The sequence below is a fragment of the Dermochelys coriacea genome, chromosome 9, assembly GCF_009764565.3.
Source record: "Dermochelys coriacea isolate rDerCor1 chromosome 9, rDerCor1.pri.v4, whole genome shotgun sequence".
Lineage (NCBI taxonomy): Eukaryota > Metazoa > Chordata > Testudines > Dermochelyidae > Dermochelys > Dermochelys coriacea.
In genome coordinates this window covers 26,886,567-26,912,719 of record NC_050076.1, presented here as the reverse complement: position 1 = coordinate 26,912,719, position 26,153 = coordinate 26,886,567, and the positions used below count along the sequence as shown (strand labels likewise).

Here is a 26,153-nt window from a genome sequence, read left to right as displayed (position 1 = left end):
TCTTGTGTTAAAAGGATGGAATAGCTGAGAGAATGCATTAAATGCTGTATTTCTGTTGATGCTCATGGCTGATATACCTCTATATAAATACTTATAAATGATAGAGGTAAAAGTATGTAATGCATTGAAGCCAGAAATGTAGCTCATGGGATTGATCTCAAAGGATTAGGAAGGTCATTTTGACAATCCTTGTACCATATTTAGCTTAATAAGGCAGTTCTTAACAAATAGTTCACTTTAGAAATGTATTTGACAGTGAAGTAGTTTTGACCTTGGCTTATTGTTTCAATTATCATTCAAGATTAACATCATAAACACATTTTTTCAAAACTAGTACACGTTGATGAATTGGACCAAATGTAGCCAATTATAGAAATCAATGGATTTGGACTCTCTGGGCTTGATTCACCTTTACTCCGGCTCTTTTATACCAGATTGGCAGTAAAAAGGGACCTATAAAGTGAGTTCAAGATGACAAACTTCAAGGCCCCTTTGCACTACCAGTTTTTGTTTTTGAAAGAGTTCCCTGAAAATGCTGACTATATTTTACACCTTCTCTGTGATCACTTTTCTCAAGTCAACAATGTTGTGCGATACCCAGGCACATTAACTGGTTTTCATTTAATGATGCTGCAGGTATGTCGAGAGTATCAGCGTGGCAATTGTAATAGAGGAGAAAATGATTGCCGGTTTGCTCATCCTGCTGACAGTGCAATGATCGATACCAACGACAACACAGTTACTGTCTGCATGGATTACATCAAAGGGAGGTGTTCACGGGAAAAGTGCAAATATTTTCATCCTCCTGCACATTTGCAAGCCAAAATCAAGGCTGCCCAGTACCAGGTCAACCAAGCTGCAGCTGCCCAAGCAGCAGCTACTGCAGCTGCAATGGTGAGTCCAGAAAACACCTTCAAAATGTAACATTGATGATAAAAATGATTAATTTATTAACTATTCTTGCTGAAGATATGTTTGTTCAGGTATCCCATTCACTACACAGTGTAATGAGCTTTTACAGCATTTACAGCCAGATCTACTCTTAAATAGTTTCAGACTTAAAATATTTTACTAATTTTTGGCAGCCGATGTATACAGGGGTGTGTGTGTGTGCGCGTGTGTGTGTATGTATACATACATATATGTAGACTCAAAATATGTATCTATCTATTTATATAGATAGATACAGATAGTGTGTGTGTGTGTATTGCTATAAATATCCATTTACAGGGATCATTATTTCTGTCTTTAAGTGTATCCATCTAAATTACCATTAATGGTATTCCTGTTTCTACACTAAACTTCATTTTCCTCTTCTTTAATCTTGGGGTTTTTTTGTACCACCAGTAATGTGCTTAAAAATTACTTAATTTAAAAAATGAGATCTGAAACTTCTTAAGAGTAGGTTTTCAAGCAAATAGACTGTAACATTATTTGAGGGAGATTTAATCATATTTTGTTCATCTTAAATATTATGGTGTGGATGAATAATTGCACAACTAGGGATGCTTGAATACGGCAATTACATGGAGTAGGAAAACTACAGCACATTTGAAGGTATTAGAAATGAGTACAAACAGGCTATTTGCTAAAATTTATTCTTAAAGTAAATTTTTAACGTGATCTAAAACTGATTTTAATGGGTCCAGTCTTTGTTCTTTGCTTAGCTGTTAATATTGTCCTATATTTTTACATAACTACATGATGTGACCATTAAAATACTACTTCATGTAACACATGGTTTGCTAGCCATAGCATAGTACAATAAACATGAGAGAGGCCTTTTTCTATGTTTGTTTATGGATACTTGAGCAAAAATACAGAAGGCAGACTCTCTTTCTCTCTCCTTTCACTCTTTTCTGTTAGATTATCTTGTTTGTAATTAACTACATAGAGGTTGTATCCTCACAATAACAACTTAGTAGTGCCTTTATTGTGCATGCTTAGTCTTGTTATTCGTTGTATATGGCATTCCGATGATTTGTTTTTTATTTGTTTTTTCTCACCTACCCAAAAATGCACTGCTGCCCCCATGATGCACCTCTGCTTGCTGTTTATGTTAATGCGCTTGAACCCCACTGGCCCATTGCCATCATGTGCTCGCTGCCTGCTAATTAAGACTCAGTCGGCTGTCAAATCACTGAAGCGACCCCTCGAGGCAACCTTTGACCTGGTACTATGACCTTTCACCTTTTAGCTTGGCATGTAGCTTTATTGTAGATACACGGTTTTTTATTAATTTGTAAAAATTGAAATACAATGGAAAACTGAGTGTGGTTTCCTGTTCCAATTAGTGGGAAAGAATACAATATACACATAAATGTATATGCCAAACAAATGTTCCTAAAGCGCAGCAGCCCACATTCAGTTTGACCACCTTTTAGAATGTTGTAAATGAAGTACTTTGAGGACATTAAAATTGTATTTATTACTGTATTTTTATGTATCTGTTTGCTTGGCATGGCTTAGCAATATTCTTATGTAGATTTAACATTTGTAATGCAATGTTAAAGTACCAGCATGCTTTGGTACATTTTTGCATGTCTAGTTAGACTTTGGGAACTGTGGGTATAATTTTTAATATTATCTTGTTTCATTCACTCTGTGAGATTACTATTAACATTGCTTTTATTTGTCAATCCTCATGGAGCTAGCAGTGCAGTTTTCTTTTTTTCCCAATATTGTTGCTTCTTACTGAAAACCTGAAGCTTTATACAATATTTTAGCACATTATTATAACATAGAGCTCCAATACATTTACTTATATTACTTTATTGTTAAACTAAAGTAATGCTTCCTTTTAAAGCTGTCACCTTGCCTTTTTACTTGGTAGTTAAGTCTGCTCTGGTGCTTGCTTGCTCATGGATAAACATGGTGCTGCCTGACTCTTTTTTTTGCCTTCTACTGATTTTTCTTTCTTTTTTCTTTTTTTTGGATTGGACTTTATTTTTTTATACTCATCCACCGTTCAGGGAATTCCTCAAGCTGTACTTCCCCCATTACCAAAGAGGCCTGCGCTTGAAAAAACCAATGGTGCCACCGCAGTCTTTAATACTGGTATTTTCCAATACCAACAAGCTCTTGCCAACATGCAGTTACAACAGCATACAGCCTTCCTCCCACCAGGTAAGTATCTCTTCAGTTTTTGTAGAGCAAAGTATGCTACAAAATTTGTGTTCAGCGTTTGTAATAAACTTCTAAAGGTATCTGTATTGATAGTCATTGATATACGCACATTTGTAGTAGGATGTTTTTTGCTTACACTGAGGAAAGGAAGTCTAGGAATTAAGGTGTTAATGATCAGGTAGGGATCATGTAGAATGCTGTTTCTGTGTATGCTTGTCTTGGAAGCTGGGTAGATGTTCTCCAATCTAATATGAAAATCAATATTTTGGAAGCACATGATCTATTATTTCAAAACAGATTCTTAAATCTCTTCTCTTCTTTCTTTTTTTCCTAATTAATACTTTTTTACACATCTATTGAACAATTTTATATTATTCCTTTTTGCTGTAAGACCCCTTTGCCTTAACTTATTTAGCAACAGTACTTCTAAACCATATCACTTTGTAAAGGGTGAGGTTTTGAATTTTACTTAGTGATCATGAAATGCACAGTTAGATGGCATTACAGCTAAACTAATATGGAAGCACACGGAAGATGTACCTGTAAAAGGAATCAGGGGATCAGACACCAAAATTTTTCTATTAATTTCAATGTGAGCAAGATAGAACCCTCAGTTGCTTTTAGTAAAGAGTGATAAAAAGATATCTAATATTTTAGTTTGATTGTTTCAGAGCCCAAACCTGCACTCATTACTTCTAAAAAAAAATCTCACTGCAGTCAATTTTTGTTGCATAAAGTCTGCAGGACTGGATCTATAAGAAGTTTGTATCACTGCTTGCTTCATAAAAATCCATATTTCCAGTTTGTTTAAAACTCTGCTATAAATTTTTTAGTTACATTGTGAAAGTCAAATTTTAACTGCAAAGAACTGGCATTTTAAAAAATGTAGGTAACAAAAACGAGAACACTGGCTATCAGAAACGGAAAAATCATTTCCTAACCATTTTTGACGCGTTTCAGCCACATCAGCATGATTGACTTTTACCATTCCATTTTTGGTGGTGTGGTCTGTCAGTCAATCAACATGTATACATGTAATTTACACATATGGAATAGCTGCTTGACATGAGATATAACTTCTCTAGAGCAACTGTAGCCCATTGGGTTTCTAGGGTCTGATTCAAAGCCCATTGAAGTCAATGGAAAGACAAATCAATGGAAAGTCAATGGTCTTTGGATCAGGCCTCTAATATACATATTTAAAAGAGACATTTAAAATGTATTTACATAGTAGACCATCACAGTCCATCCTGCAGGCTTCACATATTTTAAAAGCTCCCCTGATCTTGGTTGGAGCTGTGCATCTCTGGTAAGGAGCCCCTCAGCTTCCCTTAAATTAATTGGGGTTTGGCACCTTGGCACTTTCAGCCTCCACAGAATCGGGCCCATTACCGTTGGGATCATTAATATCATTTGTGTAAATAAAATTTATAATTTGCATCACATAACTGACAGGGAATGTCAATAATTACACGGTGCCTTTCTCAGTCCTTACTCAAGCAACTTCATATTGAAGTCAGTGGGCATTTGGCCTAAGTAAGAACTTCAGGACTCATTGGGACTCCGGATGCTGAATTCAGAGGGGACAGGCTAGCAGTTTCAGGAGTTAGCCTGCACAGGCTACTATACCAATTCTGTTTTTCTTTTTTTTTTTATTAAAAATTACTGTTGAGGGGCAGACTAGCATCTATTTTAGTTTTCCATTGGTCTGATGCCTTCACAGAAACTTTAAAACAACATTTCCCACTAAAATAACACTTCACTTTTCTTTATGGCCCCCAGTTTTTATGGGGTTAAATTAGTTTAATTCTTGTTTGCGCATCATTATCATTAGTGAGAGCAGCACAGCTGTGGAAATAGTACTTTTCAATCAATTTCCAACAGAACCAGGAAGGGAACTTACAGCATATTTTTGGGAGGCTCACACAACAGTCCCAGTCCTGAGAGGTGTTGGGTGCTCTCATTGACTTCACATGGAGTTGAGTATGCCCGGCACCTCCCAAAAGGCACTTGCCACATTTCAACATTAAGTCCTTTAATGGGAGTCGAGGGGGCTCAGCACCATTCAGGATCAGGCCCCAAAGAGTAATGACTGGGGTTTTTTTTAATGTCTTGATGAAATTCACCAGAGAGAAGAGGGCCCAGAAGGCAAAACTCTCCCCAGGACTTGTACATTAAGGATGTATGTGGTCTGGAGGCCCTTACATGGGTCCTCTGATCTGGGCTGAATTTCATCTTTGGCAACAATGTTGGATTTGTGTTTCAAACATACCTAGACATCCCCTCCACATTCTAGAGCTCAGATTCAGCTGCCTTACATGGAAAGGTGCATGGAGGAGAGAAGTGGACACATCTAGTACCTAAAACTCCAAGTGCCTCCAAGCCCTGTCTTCCATGGTTAGGGCTACACCCAGACTCCTGTGGCACAGGGTCTGCTGGGGGTGCGATTGGAGCATTTTAGCATACATCCCTTGTGTTTCACACAGATAACTACCCCTTCCTTCGCAGGCTTTGGAAAGTGCATGCTGGAGTGCCGCCCTTTAAACAGGTTCAGCACATGTTCCCCTCAGGCCTGGCCAGTGTAAAGGATGGGGCCCAGGTCTTATTGCTTTCTGGCCTTTTGTCAGGCGTTGCCACTGGTGGTACTAATAAGGAGCAGTGGTAATGCTCCCTGTGAGAATTCAGCTGTAATCATTAGGGCCCTACCAAATTCACAGCCATGAAAAACGCATCACAGTCCGTGAAATCTGGTCTCCCACTGTGAAATCTGGTCTTTTGTGTGCTTTGTCCCTACACTATACAGATTTCATGGGGAAACCAGCTTTTCTCAAATTGGGGGTCCTGACCCAAAAGGGAGTTGCAGGGGGGGTTGCAAGGTTATTTTAGAGGGGCCACAGTTCTGCTGTCTTTACTTCTGCGCTGCCTCCAGTGGAGGCAGGAGAGTGGCGGTTGGTAGCTGAGCGCCCCACCTGCAGAAGTGCAGAAGTAAGGGTGGTAATACCGCACCATGCCATCCTTACTTCTGCTCTGCTGCTGGTGGCGGCTCTGCCTTCAGAGCTGGGCTGCGGGCCAGCAGCCACCATTTTTCAGCGGCCCATCTCTGAAGGCGGCAGCACCACTACCAGCAGCAGTACAGAAGTAAGGATATCAGAACCGCAACCCCCTCATCCCCTCTCCAACTCCTTTTTGTGTCAGGACTCCTACAATTACAACACCATGGAATTTAAATAGCTGAAATCATTACATTTACTATTTTTTAAATCCTATGACTGTGAAATTGATCAAAATGAACCATGAATTTGGTAGGGCCCTACTAATAATGTCAGTGCAGGTGAAGTACTGGCAGGGTGTGGTGTCATGTGTCAGTAAACTGACACAAGTGTGTCTGATTTCTGTGCGTGTTAGACAAATAAATCTCTTTGAGGATCTGAACCTAAAACACTTTAGATTGAAATGGTTCAGATAGTGCTCCTACTGTGCACCTCTGACCTTTTCAAGTCTTCCAGAATCTATTGCTTCCAGGAGCTGTCTCAGGAACTGTGGGATAAGTACTCAGAGGGCATTTCACCTGAAACAGTTTAGAACAGCTCTAGTATAGATGTAGGACAGAACTGCAACACGTCATACCACGTCTGTCACATCCAGCGTGGATGCACTGCACCGTTTGTGCTAAATTGGTAACATCTTACCAGTTCGGTTCGGATTAGTGCATCTTCAGCATGACCTTAGATCAATGTATAAAGTTCCAAATGAGGCTCCTAATTCAGGAAAGCATAATGGACCAAACTTTTAAAATAATTTAGGAATTTAAAGAAGCAGAGGCACACCCATTCAGATTTTCAAAAGCTCTTAGGTGTGTTAGTCTCCTTGAAACCAACAAGAGATAGATGCCTAAAAAGCACGTGTGAAAATCCCACTAGACACATACTTAAGCATTTTCCTTAACTGGGGCCTCTGGCTCTGGGGACTAATTTTGCTCCCCTTGAAATGTTAACGGAAGCAGGATCAGGCTCCGTAACACTAATTCTTCATACAGATTGAAGCATTTATGTTCTCTACTGATAATCTGGTCTATGTAGTGTTTTCTAGATTTAATTGAATAAAAAAACTGAGTGAAACAGCAAATCAGGAGTAGGAAATATATACAATGAGTAAAAGGAACTGCTTAAAATCCCAGTGAAAACAGAGTATTCATCAAAATTACCGTATTCTCTCTAGACATAATTTATCTGAGAAATTATAATCAGTTAAATTAGCACATGCTTGAAATCAAATGCTGCCTTGTGCTGCAAAGTCAAGGAACATTTGAACTAGCAAATTCACTATTCATACATTCTTATTAGTAAATCAAAGCTTTTGAAGTCAAGATTAATATTTAGGTCATAGCAAAAGTGATTTTTATTATTGGCAAGTGGGTCCTACTGCATTATGTCTTCATATTTGCAAGTTATTGCACCCTAGCTAGTATTTTCATTGCTGCCTTATGTTCATTTGCTGCAAATCCCTCTCAAAACTGTGTGCATTGGTTATAACATTAATGATGATGATTACTCAAACTAAAATTTAAGGTGAAAACTTTACAATTATATTTCAGAGAATCATTACAAAAAGCTAACTCTTGTTTTCAGCATGTAGACTTAATTATGCATGGAATGATGTAATATACTAGGTATAATAAAATATGTAAAACATAAGGCCATTTGTACTTGTCTAATAACATAGAGTGGCACAGCTTTCAGTTATACTCATGCAACTTCATTGACATCATGAAGGTCGTGTGGGTGTATTTGAGAGCAATGTGTTTAGCACATAGTTTGTAGTTCAGGGTCAAATCTGGGGCCACATATTTGCTCCGACAAGTAGTCCCATTGACTTCAGTAGCAATTCACCTGTGAGTAAAGCAAGTGGGATGAGGCCTTTCCTTTAAATAGTCCTCCTTTTAAACATATTTCATGAATAATTACATTCTTTTTTGTTTAATAGAAACAGTAAAATAATGAGAAGGATTAATTGTGCCATTTTCCCAATAACCTTAAATGTGTTTTCTACTAATTACAGGCATTAACTTCCATGTTATCCCCAGCATTAATTATAGTAATTACTATTTTATTTCTCCAAAAGACCATGGCTTTGGCATTGTACAAGTTGGTGCAACATGGCTTATAAATCTATACACCACATAGCACAAGCTAGGAAGATAACATGCATCACCATTCAGGCGCAATAATTTCCTTTTGTTATTGCCATATGGTATCAAGGTAATAGTGTGCAGTGGTGGTGTAGCTGTGTTGGTCCCAGGACATTAGACAGAAAAGATGGGTGAGGTGATATCTTTTACTGGACCTACTTTTGTTGGTGAGAGAGACAACTTGTGAGCTTATGCAAAGCTGAAGAAGAGCTCTGTGTCAGCTCAAAAGCCTGTGTCTCTCTCACCAGCCTCACCCACCTATACTATACTATAGCAGTAGCTCCCACAGACGGTCATTCAGAGTCTGTTTCCAGTTTCATATGATCCCCATCTTCAGGACTTCATTATTTAGTTTATATTGATTCATATCAGAGGAAATTTATCTAGCAATATGATTAAATAGGGAAGAAAGTCTTTTAAAAAAAGTTCAATATGATGGAACATGAAGAATTGGGCCCTTTGTTTATAATGTTTAATTTTTAAGCTTCAGGTAGGAAACAAAAAACATGCAAATACTGATTTCTCAAAATGGAGCTAGCTAAAATAAATGAGATTGCCAAAGTACTGGAATTTGAAAACTGGCAGTTGAGCATGCCTAAAAATGCAGTGCTTCTATTGACATTGATGTCTTTTTGGAGAACTGATTTCTTATTAATTAATTATTATTTATATAGCACAAAGAGAGTGATAGGCTACAAGATTGTTTCTCTCAACTGAACAATTATCTAAGAACTGTTGATGTTCTACAAAGGCCAATGGGTCCACAGACCCAACAACATATGGTCAGTTAAAGTGTGTCCTACAGTGTAGAAACAATGCTAATCAAGTGTGCTTAGCTTGTGCTGGGAGCTATGTGGGTGACCTGCACTTTTTATCTTGCATTTAAAACACAAAATAAACAATGTGAGAAAAATCAGAGTTGAAGTTGAACTTCATCTTCAGATTACCCCCACAGTGTCTACATATTGTAAGTAATACTGTATGCAAAATTACCATTGTCCTTACTACAGCTGAGCAAACATTTAGCAAAAAATGCAGATTTGGGTCGACCAAAACATTTCATGAATTTGGGTTGATTTGCCAGATTGTTTCAGTTGTTAAAAAAGAAAAAAATCAAAATGTTTGTTTAAAAACTCAAAATAAAAAATGTTTCATTTCAAACAAAACATGTCATTGGACCCAAAATGATGGTTTTTTTTTTAATTTTTGGAACTGCCAGTTAACTGAGAAACCATTTCTTCACACAACCCAACTAACACTTATGCAGTACCTCTAGAGGGGTTGGAGGAATAAAGGACACAAGACTAACTCTGGGTCGATCCATCCCCTTCCTATGGGAAAACCCACACAAGGTAGCCCTGAGTGGAAACTCCATGAGGATCCATCCCCTCTTTGGTTCTTCTCCCCTATTATTCAGCTGGCAAATGTGGTGGATACTCAGAAGAACTGCTGGGGTTCCACACTAGCTCTGGCCCCTGGCAGGCCCCCTACAACTATCCCTGTCCCCATCTCTTCCTGGGACAACTGCAGAAAAGAGAACGTTTCCCTTAGCCTGCGCCAACTCTCAGCCTGCGCACTCTCTGCTTCCTTCTTCAGCAGCATCAGAGACTGATGGGCTTAGGCAGGGAGAAAAATCTGTGTGGAGGATCCCCTGTGCATATGGATTGGATAACGGGTGAAACAATCCCACTCCTTCATTCTTTATTATCCTGCATATCTCTGTATAATCTTAGTGCTAGGATTAACATAATTTTGGGTGCTGGCTTACCCTGAGAGTGTTAAAGATAAATAACATGTTTGATCATTTCCTCTAATCTTAATAAAATATAGTTAAAAAGAAATACACAATTATTTTTATGCTAACAAAGTTTGTCAGAAAGATAAATCAATCAGATTAAAACTGAATTTTGAAATAAGCCATGAGACCTTTTCTAGTAATATTTTATAGACAAATGAAACTATATAGAAATAAAGGCAAACAAAATGTACCAGCACACAGTTCAATCAGCTTTTTTTCTTCACTTAAGACTAGTTCTAATTGATCACTGTGCTATTGTATGATTTGATTGTGCTGACAGTTACATGCCACTGTTCCCATAATAACAATTTTTCTTCTTTGTTCAAATGAAATTTTCTAATTACACGTGTGATGGGTTGTTTTAATTCTTTTCCCTTTTCAAATCCACCTTCCTGTTGCAATGCATGATGGGCAGGCTCAATATTGTGCATGACACCCGCTACAAGTGTTGGTAGGTGCCAGCTTTGTTTCTTGATTATCTTAAACCTGTGGTGCAGCTCACAGACCCTCAAAATCCACTGCTAGGTTTTAACTTATAGCTCTTGTGCCAGTCCATCCCCCCATCACACCCTCTGCACTAACACCTGTCAATTAAATGCAGTTGTTTTATTTAATTGACATGGACATCTAGAAGTTGGATAGTAATGTTCTGAATTGCACATTTTTCCTTGGTGGATTTTGATTGGACTATGAGTTTGTGTTTAGAGACTATCTTGTATTAAGTAACATACTGTATCTTACTATAGTAATATAAAACATACTTTCATTCAAACTGATTAATTTTGGTGTGGTAAATACTTGGGTTGGATTTTCTTGTTTGTGTTTTTGTTTAGATATAAAAATGTAAACATAAGGAAATTTTTAAAATACTTTTGTTGATTTCATATTGAAACAATTGAACTTGTTCGTGTTGATTTTCTTGATTTGATGGTAACAAGCATTTTTCCCTTTTTTTCCTCTTTCATTTCCCTTTCTCCCCTTCTCCCCGGAATGTTGTCCTGCTTTGCACTGTGATTGCATGTCACTCGCTGGCAATGATGTCTCGTCACATGGCTTATTGCTATGATAAATACCATGCTCAATTATTCTATCACATGTTGCCATGGTTCCCCTACTGCTACACTCTTCTGTATGTTGGCTTATATGATTTTCCTTCCGAAAGTTCCCATGGTGCACGGTGCTACGCCAGCCACTGTGTCTGCAGCAACAACATCTGCCACAAGTGTCCCCTTCGCTGCAACAGCCACAGCCAACCAGGTTTGCTAATTTACAGCTTTGTTCCTTAAAAACAACTTGAAATTGGTGCTTTTAATGAGCATGGGGGTTTTGATTTTACTTCTTGTTGGCCTACACATTCTCTCTAAGAGTTGTAGCATAGCTTAGTTAGCTTTTGTCCAGGCTCAGAAGGTGCTACAGCCCCATTTCTGATGCTAAAAGTATTTTACTTTTACCTGAGAGTTTCTGATGCACTTTTGACATTTCATAGGCCATGTAGCTTATTTATCTTCTCATAGATCTAAAGAGAGACAGGGATAGTACACAGAATCCAATTTTTCTGTGCACATAAAGCCTACAGTTCTTTTGCATGCAAAACTGGTCAAAGCCAGTGGGAGCTGTGTGTGGAGGGATTACAGGATCAGGAATTTAAGAATCTGGACGTGTTCTGAATCTCTTCAAAAACAAAACAAAAATATTTGTGCTTATGCCACCCAGAGGCACACTTGTAAATTTTTGTCTCAACTTGTGAATTAGTTAGGAGAGGCCTCATTAATTTTATAATGGACAAACTTTAACTAACTGAATGTCCATTAAAAACCTAACTAAACTCTTTTTAAACTACCACCATGAATGTTGTTTTATCTGGGTATAAAATAAGGATGAAAATAAATGCTTAACAAGCTAAACTGTAAGTTAAACTTCTCCTTGCACTGCCACAAACAACTCTGTAAAGATAAATGTTGTGAGCCACATTTACATGGGTGCATCTCCCATTTACTCCAATGGAAACTGCACTTACATAAATGAGGATGGAATTTGGCCCATTGTTTTAGCTCAACAGATTGTTAAAAATTCAGTTGTTTTCTACTACATCGTAGTTGGAACATTAACTATAAAGAATAAAAACATTCTAAAAGACCATTTCCTTTCTCTTTTATTTAAATGTACCCAGAAATAAATTTTATAAGCCATACTGCAAATTTAGAATTCCTGCACATTATCATTGTGCTAAAACATAGCACCAAATTCTGTGCTAAGATGGAAGTTGTGCTCTCAATCAGTTCACTGGGAGGCCCACAAGTGTCTTCAGGGTTTTTTGTTTGTTTTTTAAAATGTCCTTAACTCAGTTTCCAATTTTGTGGGGGATGTTTTGCATTCACAGTTAATTTCAGGGGTAAATGCTAGTATTTAAGGCCAGGATTTTCAAAAGTGCTCACCTTTGACCTAACTCTGCTTCCATTAAACTCTGAGCACTTTTTAAAAATCCAATCAGGTAGTCAGAGCTATGAACAGTAGTACTTGTGCCTGAAATCTGTTGAACCTGTACCTCTAAACCTGCAGGCAACTGCACTTGTAAAATAGGATGATAGTTCTAGAAATCCGGAGCCTGTTCCTGCAAAGTGTTGAGCACTATACATTTTTCGTTGAGAGTTCTGAGCCTTTTATGGGGCCAGGCCAAGGGCCTTAGTATTTGTCCTGGAGTATCTCCATTGTTGCTTGCTATACACCACCTTTTTTGCTAAGCCAACTGTAAACTTTTTGGTGGCATATGCAGTAATTGGCATCTCAGCCATGATGCCTGAAAATCACACAGTTATAATGATTTATAAGTGTGCACATCAGATTCCCTTGTGTTATTTAGATATTTAAAAAACCCAAACAATAATCTGGTCAGTTTTCACAGAAGCTGAATGTAATTTCTCACCTCTTTGTGCTAGAGAAACAAAGGCTTAATTTTGTTTTTCAGTGAGTAACTAAGTCTCTTACAGATTTAGCCCAGAATAAGAATAATATCCAGGAATACTCATGGAGAAGTTATCATTCTTGTAAATAAGCATCCGCTAAATAAATCTACTGTATGTCAGACATATCTTAACCGCATGAGTCATTTACTGCACAATTTAAATAATTTTGATTTTAAAACCTGCATACCCCTGAGAATTGCTGGCGTGAGCAAAACCAAAATGCCTGTTCTCTATGTGAGGTACCCCGCACTTGCCCAAAGAGATTGTAGGGAAACTTTCTGTTGTAGAATCTGACCATTTCATGCATATCCTCCCTGGACCCTCATAACACACTTCAGTAAAGTATTGCAGCCAAACCTCAATATATACATATATAATTAATATATGTGTATAGTATATAAGCAATGCTGAAATTGCTTAATGCCACACAATGCAATGTGCATGCATGCGGAAGGTCTTAAGATCTGGCCCTTCATCTTCATTGACTGGTGTTGAAGGTCCGTGGTATGTTTCGACAGCACTATCCCTGATGCTTCTACACAGTTGGGTGCAACATCTTCTCCTGCAGCAGTAGACAAAATGGTATGAGAAGCTTCTTTATGCTTGGAGCACATTTCTGTGCAAGTTGGCAATGCTGTAAAACTGTATAAAGATGACAGGTAAAGAGAGGGCATTAGAGGTGGAAAAAAACCCCACTAAAAACATTGAATTTGTTTTAGAGAAATATTTCCACCCTCCCTTTCTTTTGCAGGTTTATGTATCAAACTTATTAGCTGATGGGAAATATAACTTGTATGACTGTAAATAGCTGTTAACCTTGAAAAAATCAGTATCACATCATATTGCAGGGCTTGTTTGCCTGGACATAAGTGCGTCTTTCCACTTCCCAGTCCTGTTTGTGATGAAAGTTTATGTGCAATTCCTTTAATGTTTGTAGTTTAATAAAAACACAATACTGTTTTCCCTGATTGAGGGTCCTATTCTGCAAGGCTTGTGTAAATGCACTCCCACTGACTTCAATCTATGTGCCACCCATTGGAGGGCTTGCAGGATTGGGCTCCAGAGAGATGGTTGACTTGTATGCTTCTTTGCTACTTCTAAATATTATCTTGTGGTTTTAATTTTAAAAAAATACTATGGAAAATGAGTTGATAAACTTTAGGAGCCACTGCAAATTCTGTTGACAACGTTTTGAGAATTGTTCACTAGTTTGGGGTGCCTTCCTTTTTTTGGTGCCAAACTTTGACACTTTGTACCACTTCTTTTATAGGGGACGAGGACCCACAGCTCATCTCAACTCAACTGTGGGTCTTCACCCTTTGTGAAATCAGCATACAAGGCATCTTAAATTTGGCACTCAAAAATGGAGACACCCAAAGTTAATGATCACTGCAAAATTTGGCTGAGGTTGTTTAACTGTAGAGTTTATTGTTTCAAATGATTAAGTGAAATACCCAACTCACAAAACTTTGTGTAGGCCAACAAAAAGGGCTCTTCTCAATTACTGCACTGCATGAACTTTTGTAGATTTTAACTTCTTTTACTTTCTAAACAAACAATACTTATTTACATTGGTCAAACAGTACTTACCACAATGTTTTTCAGTTTTAAGTTGCTTCTTTAGCACTTCAGTTTACTTTAACTTATAGTATAAAGTCCACCACCTCACAGCTGATCCCCACTTTCCTGAACTGTTACGTTCTTTAATAAAATGTTCTCTCTCGGTTGATTTGTTGCACATGTTATTCATTGTTTACATTTTTACCTATAGATACCCATAATATCTGCCGAACATCTGACTAGCCACAAGTATGTTACACAGATGTAGACATTTTGTCATCAAACAGTAAGTTTCCAATGTATTGCTTGCATAGTTTTTATACTCTCTTTGTGTATGTGTATAACTTGGCGTTTTCACGGACATACTGGATTTTTAAAATATAAAATCTATGGAAAAATGTTGTGAAAGAATTGATATGGGTTTCTTTGACATTACCCAACTTCTGGCACATGTCAGTCACAGCATTCATATAGAAATGATTTTTAAAAAATATTACAGAAAAAGACAAGTGCGTATGTGAAATGAGTTGGTGATTTCAATTGACCCTAGTCAACAAAATCACAAGGCTGCTACATCTGGCATGAACAGTCACCTTTGTGACACTCTCAGCAGAGGCCAAGGGTCGAACAGGCAGAAAACTGAATTCCCCTCTTCCCAGAAATAGATCACACAGATTCTGCACAGCTGCTACTCAGTAGCCTGTAATCTTACCAGAGTTACCAGAGTTACTAACTTACTTACCAGAGTTCCCCCCACTCTACTTGTGCAGGTGATGTACATAATGGTGGAATCAATAATCTCTTCCCCATCCCACCTGCAACCAAACCCTTTATGCCAGCCTATTTGGAGTTGGTGCACAGACTCTTTTCATAATGTTGAACGGTGAGGAGACCATTCCTCAACCATTGGGCTTAAGTGATGATGAGAGTCTTGCTTCCAGCCTTTTGCTTTTCACCCTTAATTATGTGATCTGCTTCTTAAAACATCAGCCTCCCATTTTCAGGGGGCCCAGGATGCAGCAAACTCTGTTTCTTTTTATCTGCCCTGTGTTTGTCCCCTCCAAAAGATACAGCAGTTATCAACTTTAAATTAACGCTGTTTGTACCCAAAGTACATGAAAGGCCTTTGGGGAGGGGAGGCCCCAGGTTGTTAGCACTGACACTCACTGTGCTGGGGCACCAGTATTTGCTCTAATACCTCCACTTTGTTAGATGGAATTGGAAACCTGCAGGGAGTGACATGTTAATTACTGTTGACGCACTATGGCAGGTATAGGGAGGTGGAGTCTGATAAGCCACATCTACCCCAGTGATTTAGCAATAATTGACCTGCAGCTCCCTGTAAGTTTCCAACACCTTCTAACAGGGTGAAGTAACTGGAGAATGCTGCCATCTCATTAGAGTGGGCTTCAGCTTGTAGTCCCATCTTGCTGCCCTGCTGGGGAAAGTCACCCTGGGACCAGCCAAGCTTAGGATGGGGCTCATATAGTATTATTTTGGAATGAACTCTTGTTAATAAAACCAGAGTTTATTAAATGAGAATTTAGCTTTTGTTTGAGACTTGCAGAGGCACCACTGGCTCTTATGGCCCTGGGGCCATACGTAGGACAACACTTTACTGAGAGTTGCTTTCGAAAGACCTATTAAATTGCAGTGTCTGCTAAGCCAGCCTCTGTAATTGAGAATGAGAATTTAGTCATCAGCCTAACTCAGCCTGTGGCTTCTCTTGAGCACAGACTGCTAAATTATGATAAATTATGTGTGGTATTTTTGTGAAATAGGTTACATAGTAGAGAGAGTTCATGCTGAGAATACACGCTCAATTTCTACTTGCATATGTTTGGCTTGAACTACAGCCCTAGATATTATGTGTCAGATCTTTATAATTTAACCTTTCTTTACAAAGAAAGACTTTTACTTGACTTACCTGTAGCAATTTCCTCCCCGATCTTTCTATGATGAAATCCTAGTTTAAATTTATGATTTGGGCTGTTCATTTTTCTTTCTGTCTGATATAGTATCTTACCCAACTACACAAGGCTAACTTAATAGCTGCAGCAAGTAAATATACCACTTCACTCCCACCCCCATCCCACGACAGAGGTACTGGCTACTAGTCAGGTTTAAGCTGTAAAAAACTTATCATTCACTTTGGCCAAGATCCTCTGTAGTATTTAAGTACCTAGTTCCCATTTTTATCAATGATTTTCGTAGTTCCTTCATTGTAATCTTTCTTCAACAGAGGAGGAAATTTATTCTTGACACTAGTTGATGATCAATCCTGAAGGAAAAGGATTGATACCCCTTGTAACTTTTATCCTAGCTGGAGTGATTTCAGATATTATTGTAGTCATAGTCCAGTCCTTTTTAAAAAAAATTCACAACAAGCTATTTGCCTTAGCATTATCCTACAACAGTGACTTCCACAGGTTAATTTATTATTGCATTAAAAACTACTTCCAATTATTCCTCTCCGCTTACTTGTCTCCTCACCCAATTATATCATCTATTTTATTTCTCTTTATATAAAACACCACCTTCCCCTTCTCAGTTTCTACTTTTTATTGCCATTCTCTGGGCCTTTTCTGTTTCTGCTATGCCCTTAATGAAATGATGTGCCAAAACAGAATGCATTTTTAAGGTGAGACTGTACTATTGATTTAATATATGGAATCATACAAGTTCCTTATTATTCTGGTAGGCCAATTTTTTCAAATTTTCAAAAGCATCTAAGTGACTTAGACCTAAAGCCTCAGGCACCTAACTCCCAGTGATTTCAATGGATCTTAATCCCTTAATGGCCTAAGTGCCTGTCATTTTGCAAATGGGATTTAAGTGTTTACGTTTGATTAAAAGTCAGTGGGATTTTGACTTCTAAGTTGCTTAGGCACTTTGGAAAATGTTACCCCAAAATCTTGGTTCCGATGAAGTCAGTGGGAATACCGTCTACTGACTCCATATACACCAGTGGGACCAGGACATGGCCCTTAACACAAAGCCAGTAAGTGAGTGGTATACTGTCAATGCTAGGATTTTACTAGATAGAGGAGGCTATAAAATTCAAGAGCAGGGGTTCTCAAACTAGGGGTCGTGACCCCTTGGGGTCATGAGCCATCAGCCTGCACCCCCAAACCATGCTTTTCCTCCAGCATTTATAATAGAATTAAATATAAAAAAAGTGTTTTCAATTTGTATGGGGGGGTTGCATTCAATGGCTTGCTCTGTGAAAGGGGTCACCAATGCAAAAGTTTGAGAACCACTGTTCAAGAGCAACAGGATACTATTTTATTATACATGGTCAATATGTATAGTACGTCTAATATGTCTGCAAAGTAAATCTTTTCTGTGAAGAAATTGTTTGAGGGACAATCCTGTAGCCTTTTTTGTAAACAAAATTCCTCTTGACTTCAATGACCGATTCGCCTCATGTTGAGATTGCTTTAAGAAAATGAATGAAAATGCTAAATTAATTTTCTTTCTGCCTGCTTCCCTTTCTAGATCATACTAAAGAGAAAAGGACAGTGTGCTTGGATAGAGAAAAGGACATGAGCATTAGCCATAATGTATATACCGTCAAGCCACACACAAAAATTCCCTCAGCAGTAAGACATCCACATACTGCATGTTAACAAGATGAAACGACAACTTGGAAATCCACTGCACACTGTTGCCTATATACTTTGTACATTTAATTGATATTTGTGCTGAGGTGATCTTATTGTCTAAATCTACAACATTGTCTATCTTTTCTAGCACAGAGGTATGCCTATATATTTAAATAAGCATACATAGTCTATTTCCTACATAATCATGTATGTCATCTTGAAAAGACAGACTATGATGTAATCATAAATCTATTATGTATTGGTACGTCTGTAGACCAAGATATAATTTTTTAAAGTAAATTTATTTCTTTCAAGGTTTACAAATAACAAAGGTGCACCTTGTATTTAAAATTGCCATTATAGATGAGAGCGTGCATGCACAGTAATTTTCGTTTAAGAGTAATATTTTTAATGTAATAGATTGTAAGAATTGGTAAGAGAGGTATCTGACAGAGATGAATGTGCCAAGCAAAACCACAACTGTGTATATTTTAAAGCACATCAGTGGCTTTAAGTACCATGTTGTTAAGGATCTCATGAAGTGCCATAGACTGTACATCAAATTAGAGTATTATTTCTGCAGTGTTATTTTCAGAGCCACATTTTTGCTTATTTTGTTAGTACTATTCAGTCAAAGGCACCATTCTGTTTCAAAACCAAAGCTGTCTCAGAAATGGCCAATTCAACCTATAATAAAAGTAGACAACAGAAAAACAAACTATCAATACAGATTAACATAACACATACTGGACATATAAATATATATAAACTATTTTAAGGCGTTGTAGTGTAAAATTTATGCATATTATACTGAATAACTCAATATACAAAAGGGAAAAGCCATTTCTGAGACACAATAACAAAAATGTTTGAGGAACTTATTTTGCTTCTATTTATAGCCTCTGTCAAAAGACTATAAATGCTTTGCAGAGATGGATTTCACTTTTGCTTAAATGTTTCATCAAAGTCACACTTCAATATAGTGACTCTAAACAAAGAAGAAAGAAGCACTGACATCAGATGCATGATAAACCAAAATATGAAAAAACTGAGATGTTAATTAGCATAGAATTGGGTGGGTTAAATACCTGGGTGAGTTTTGTGAGGTTTTTGGTTTTTGTTTTTTTTTTTGGTTCAGATTAACTGCTTATAGCCTTAGAAAGCCTTTACAAAATAATAATAATAAAAAAATAGATGTGCATTCAAGTTTTTAAGAATGGATTCATCCAAAGGAATTCCTTTTTGTGGTTTGGATGTTGCAGTTAGTAAAGGATATTTTTGCTCTGTTCAGCAAACTGCTGAAGTGGGGGCCAGGTCACTGGTAGTATAGCATGGAGTGGAAGAAGTGTGAGTTCAGTTATAGAACTTTCCATACTTCCAAGTTTACTGCAAGTTTTATGCTTGAGAGAGATGCTTTCTAGTATAAGAATGATGTGTTGATTTTACTGATTGTACTGTACATCTATTAAAGCCTTAGATTATTACATTACGGGTTAAAACCCATACCAATGTAATTTCAATCATGTTAAGAAAGTATAGATGACTTCACGTGTTATTGTAGTTACTTACATTACAGAATATTACTTATTTTTTCTTTTTAAAATGTAGTTTTTATTTCTTACATTTATTAGATCATTTTCATTTTCTATTACCAGTTGAATACCATTTCAGTTTATAGAATTTTGTTTTATTAGATTATACTGATGACTTTTTCAAAATACAAAAAAAATTAAAAAATAAAAAGTAGGTTTTTTTCTTCATAACATATTCAGTTTTGAATTTACATGTAGTGTCATGAGTATTTGTATTATTGTTAACTAAATGATTTATATTTTACTGATTTAATATTACAATGTAAGAATGTCAGTCATTGTTAGTTCTTGTCTAGTTTTCATTAAAAGAACAAAGATCTTTTATATGGATATCTTATAATTATATAATCATTGCTAAGTAAGAAGTTCAGTTGTTGCTATCGCAACAATCCTGGCAGACAATTGAATAATATTTTGATGATTTATTTTGTTTGTAATTAGTTATTATAAGAAAATCTAGTTCCTAGATATTAGAATAAAATTTATTTTCTACTGTATCCATTTCAAATGTTAAAATATTGTTTAAATATTTTTTGAAATCCCTGAATATCAGGCCTTGTTATAAATAAGCTGCATAATCAATAGATCAAGGGACTTTTTGTTGATAATCCAAATACTCAAAGTTTACGTAACAAGAATTAAAGCGTGTGTGCAAACTCTTGAGGGTTGATTATGCTGCAGTTTAGCATGTGGGAACGTATAGAGAGAAGGTTGACTTTTTGCACTTCTGTATATAGTCAAAAAAGAGAGAAACCTGTATAATAGTAAGATCTTATTTTGAATAAAAATGTCTATAATTACAAGGAGTTTTGTTAAGGCTAATAAAATGACAGGCTGAACAAAATTGCTTGCAAAAGTGGCACAGAGTTAGCACTCCATACCCCTTCAAAAAAGTTGCTTTGCTTTATGTGGACAGCTTGTAGTTTGCCAGGATTTTTTCAGCTGGAAAGATATGCCATCCTTCCAAGATCTCATGACTGACAAAAGCTCCACTGGTTCAAATCTGCCTGAAAAACATTACTTTAAAAAAAAAATTTTAAAAAGCAGGTATTTCAGACCATCAAGGTGAAATCATGGATTAAATATTCCGTACATTATTCAAAAACTACTGCATGTTTAAAGTATCAAAAACAAAAAAACACAAAAAAAACACAAAAAAAAAACACAAAAAAAAACAACCAACAACTATATTAAGGATATATTCTATTCAAAGCAGTTTCTGACAATTTCAGTGGTTTATTGTTCACAAAACAAGAAACTTCAAAACAGATATTGATTTTCACAAAAATTAAATTATGAACAGGCAAACCAAACAGCACACTGTAGCTGTAGTTATGTGATTATTTTTTTATTGTAATGGTCCTGTTCTTTTAGCAGGTGAAAAACAAAAAACCTATCAAATGTTACCATTTGAATGAAAAGCACTCAAGAAACCATGTATTTACATAAGCGAAAGGTGGAAATAAAAATGATTAGGCCATTATTTTATCTGGAATATTCAGTATTCACACTGATTAATTAATAACGTTGCACTTACTTGCAACCCTGCAACTTTCATCTGCTGAAAGGACAGATGTGCTTGGTTTTACTATTATGTAATCACAGACTTACTTTTTGCTTGTAGTTGCTGCAAATTATGTACTCTGTCCTGGGCTGCAATTTGTTTCCATGCTTATTTTATTATTACTGCTATAGTTACCTTGCTGTATGGAAAAATAAAGTGAAATTGCCCTAATAAAACTTCTCTTTCTTAATTATATTTTTCTATTTCAGATTAAAAATTACATTGTTTTATTGTGTGTGCATTTTTAATGGATTCACACATTATGTCCAAGGGGGAATCATTTAAATGAAAATGATTAACTGTCTACTATCATATGTTTATTTTACAATGTGCACCGTATTACATATACAATACAGACCATGAAACAGTCTATTATATCCAAATCAGATATTTACAATCCTTTACAGACCTGTTCCATGCATTACTGAAAATTCATTTTTCTGAGTTCCTGACTTTATAGATTCATAGATTTTAAAGCCAGAAGATACTGTTTTGATCATCTGATCTAACTTTCTGCCTAACACAGGCCTGAGAGCCTTACCCAATAAGTTCTGCAAAAAGCACATAACGTCTGGTGGAGCTATAGCATATATTTAAGAAAGATATCCTGTCTAGATCTAAAGAATTCCAGTGAGGGGGAATCTCTAATTCAGTAGTTCCAATAGTTAATTACCCTCATGGTTCAAAATGTGCACCTTATTTTTGTACATCTTATTTGTGCAGGTTCAGTTCACAGGCGCTTCATAAAAGCAAAATATTAAAAGTAGATTATTTCCCTAAAGAAGGTTATTTCTGCTTCTGAGAATTATATTTATTCAGGGAGACAAAGTACTAATTTATTGAGGGTTTTGTCCATTCAGTGTTGTATACATTGGAGACATGAAGCCATATCATGCCAATCATTTTTGAGTAGCACTCCCCATGGGAAATTCTACTTAAAAATTGATAGTATTATACAGCGCTGGTGCCCCCAAGGAAAATACCAACAATGTCTTGCCAGATACCCACATGAGGGCAAACCCTAACTGTACCTCTGCAGAACCTTCCAAGCACCCATTTTTAAATAATTTGGTTTGTTTTTTTAATTATGTGAATTTTTGGCACCTGGGAACCAGGGCTAATAGGGCTGGCTACAGTCAAACAGAATGTGGCCATTGCTTGTGGAATTATCTCCCCACTTAGCTCAGCTACTACGCCTCCATCTTAATTGCAGAAACCCTCATCCAAATCTGGTCATGTATCAGTTTGAGATGTGGTCTGGCTGTTGTCCAACAGGGCTCCATCTTGCAAACAGATTCACAAACAGATTTCCACTCCCCACCCCACCCATTCTGCTTGTCAGTTGGCCAACCCTGTGCTATGAAGTGTTGTGGTCATGTTAGTCCCAGGATATCAGAGACACAGGGTGGGTGAGGTTTATCTTTCTGTTGGTAAGAAAGATAAGCTTTTGAGGTTACACAATCAGCAGACCTGTAGAAGAGCTCTGTGTAAGCTCAAAAGCTTGTCTCTCTCTCTCCAGCAGTAGTTGGTCCAATAAAAGATAGGATCTCACCCACCTTGTCTCTCACATGTGCTGGCATTTGAACCTATGTGAAAGGTGAGTTAATTTACCAACTATGTTGCTTAGCTCTGTTCGAAACCTCCTGTTTGCTAAATGCCTAAGTTTGGAAGTTGTAGCTAAAGGCAAGAGATTCAAAAATTCTAAGGCCAGAAGGTACTACTGTAATCATCTAGTCTGACCTCCTGTATAACACAGGCCATAGACCATTCCTGAATTAATTCCTGTTTGAACTAGGGTAGATCTCAGAAAAACACCTGCTAATTTTAAAAAGTCACCATTGATGGAGAATCCCCCACAACCCTTGGTCTGTTATTCCAGTGGTTAATTCTCTTCACTGTTTAAAAATGTGTGCCTTATTTCTAGTCTGAATTTATCTAACTTCAGCTGCCAGCCATTGGATCTTATTTTACCTTTATCTGCTAGATTGAAGAGCCCATTATCAAATTTCTGGTTCCCATATAGGTACTTATGAAGTGTGGTCAAGTAAACACCCTTTAAGCTGGTCTTTGTTAAGCTAAATAAAGTTCCTTGAGTCTATCACTATAAGGCATGTTTTCCAATCCCTTAATTGGTCTTGTAGCTCTTCTCTGAATGCACTCCAATCAATCAACGTACATCTTGAATTGTGAACACTAGAACTAGGCATTCCAGCAGCAGTTGCACCCATGCCAAATACAGAGGTAGTATAACCTTCCTACTTTTACTGAAATTCCCGTTTAAACATCTATGGATGGCATTAGTCCTTTTGGCCACAGCATCATACTAGGAGCTTACATTCATCTAATTATCCATCAGGATATGAGGTGGCACATGGGTACTACTTCATCATTAGTGAGGAACAGGTTACCTTCAGCTGAGCTTCCCTGCAGGTGTTCAGGGCAAGAGCTATCAGAGTAGTTAAGGCAAGAAGAGTATGGGTTTGCACCAGGGTTCATAGGACTGGCTTGAGTCCCATGCTGGGGGAGTTTTCTGTTTACGTTCTATTCGTGTTAACTGATTATATTTTCTTGATCCGTGGAGGAAAAGACTTCATGCTCTGTGACTGGTTTTGACCCTGCCTAGTCAGCCCATCAGCTGACAATGCTGATTTCCAGTGAGTGCTCTAGGAGGGCCAGTCAGAGAATGTTTGACTGGTTCAAATACAAACTACTTATACCTGTAACTCTAACAGGATGGCCAGCCCATTTAAGACCCAGGTGGTTTAGGGCCAGTCAGCCCTCTTTAATTAGTCCTTCCCTGCTATGTCTCTGTAGGTTTTGGGACTTAAAAGGAGGAAAAGGCATCAGGAATGGAAGTCCCTGGGAAAGCTACCAGTGAAGAGGGAGAGGAGGCAAGTAAGTTATGCTGGCTGAGGAAAGCTGTTGTAGGGACTGTTGTAGAGAAGAAGTCCTAAAGATTAACAGCTGAGGGGCTGGCCTCCAGAGGAAGGTACTGCTCTGTAAGCAGAGTGGGGAAAAGACTGCACAGCTGAGTTGGGGTGAAGCACCTACAGAGGGTAACTTTGGAGCCTGAGTTGGAAGAGGAGCCCAAGTGGGGCAGAATCCCCTGGCTAGGGAGGGATGTGGACAGGTTGACTGAGGCAGAGGAAAGCCTTGCAGTTGAGAGATGTTGGGAGGAGAGTGGACAGGCTGCTCTGTTGTGAGGTAATAAGCTGGGCTCCAGCTTGGAAATGATAGAGCTGTGTCCTACCAGAAACCCTGGGTAGGAGGGTCAAGCTGATGAGATAATTGAGTTGATTGGAGCCTGGAAGGTGGCAGCTGGACAATGAGACTGACTGTTGCCAGTGGGATCCTATGTAAAGTACGGGGCTGAAGGCTGAGCCCAGTGGGGCAGAAGAATCTTGTTCTGATGTTGTATTGGAGTGGGGACTAAAGGACTCTGCCGCTTTGGAAGGGGTTGAACCCTTTAAAATGGCTCGGCCAGACAGCATCTGGAGTAAGCCAAAGATGGTTGTGGGAAAACTGAGGCAGTGCTGCAACCCTGGGTTTTTCTGAGAGAAATTAGTGTGGGTTGGGCAGAATATAATTATCTAGTAACTAGAAGCCGGGGCCCTGGTTCTTGGCTCTACTCTGCCAGTCTTGTACACAGGCAAATGCAGTTACCCGACAGGGCCTGATGCTGTTTTTACACAACTGTAATGCCCTTATGGTCAGTACAGGTTACACCAACTTAAATGAGATCAGAATTTGGGCCCACGGGGCTTCTGTAGATTGTGCTCTTTTACTGGAATCAAATGTATATAGCAAAACTATACTTGGTACTTTTATAATAATGAGCACTTTACAAACAATGCATGTTCAAAGCACTATGCAGACATTAAGGGACAAAATCTGCTCTCAGCAGCAGTAAATTTCATATACACCATAACACTGTCCCTATCTTTATAGCTAGGATTGACTGAACAGCTATTGATCGACTGACTGAATTATTGGATGTGAGGAAAAGTAGTGCTCGGAAGATAAGTGCAATATATTATTTATTTGAACTGCAAGAGAACCTTGGAGCCCCAATCATGGACCATGGCCTCATTACATTCTAGTCATTCATATTTTACAACTGTACTATGTGTTATGCAAATCTGGAGAAAAAGGACTAAACCAAAGAGGGAAGATAACCAAGGTGTAGGACACAAGGGGAGGGTGATACTCAGACTACAACATATCAAATAGAAGAAGTGCCAAGCAAAACCAGGAAACTGTTGTCCTATAGCAATTCTGACTACAACTGGCTGTAGCGCACGCTCTCCAGGCCCATGTGCATTGTCCTTCCATAGTTTCATGTGCTCATTATTTTTAGTTGTTTGACAGGTATCACGTTTATAGTGTTTCCTCTCTCTCTCATATGCTGCTCTATGAAGAGCTGCCATGTCACTCAGTCAACTGCACTGGTGTTCCATCCCAGGAGGTACATTTCCAGTATGGTAGGTTTCAGAGTAGCAGCCATGTTAGTCTCGATCTGTAAAAAGAAAAGGAGTACTTGTGGCACCTTAGACTAACACATTTATTAGAGCATAAGCTTTCGTGAGGTGAGCTGTAGCTCACAAAACTTATGCTCTAATAAATGTGTTATTCTCTAAGGTGCCACAAGTACTCCTTTTCTTTTTCCAGTATGGTAGTGTCTGATGATTTGGTCACTTGAAAGAATGAGGGTTCCTGTGAGCTTCAGATTGGCAGGCCCCAGATATAAATATCTGGCT

The 26,153-nt window shown here is 37.8% G+C and overlaps 1 protein-coding gene across 50 annotated transcripts in view; it reads left to right on the top strand.

Moving 5' to 3' along the window:
- Window positions 1–21,120, top strand: part of MBNL1 (muscleblind like splicing regulator 1) — a 185,729-nt gene extending 164,609 nt beyond the window's left edge. For 21 of the 50 annotated variants that reach the window (XM_038415261.2, XM_043491992.1, XM_043492013.1 and 18 more), the window contains 7 exons: window positions 637–894; window positions 2,120–2,173; window positions 2,973–3,126; window positions 10,528–10,563; window positions 11,275–11,369; window positions 14,847–14,921; window positions 18,134–21,120. In XM_038415261.2, the coding sequence (XP_038271189.1) occupies window positions 637–894; window positions 2,120–2,173; window positions 2,973–3,126; window positions 10,528–10,563; window positions 11,275–11,369; window positions 14,847–14,903 (654 nt within the window). In that variant the 3' untranslated portion in view covers window positions 14,904–14,921; window positions 18,134–21,120. The remainder of the gene's footprint in view (window positions 1–636; window positions 895–2,119; window positions 2,174–2,972; window positions 3,127–10,527; window positions 10,564–11,274; window positions 11,370–14,846; window positions 14,922–18,133) is intronic. The other 29 variants (XM_038415265.2, XM_043492017.1, XM_043492000.1 and 26 more) reach the window with 5 other exon arrangements.
- The last annotated feature ends 5,033 nt before the right edge of the window (window positions 21,121–26,153 follow it).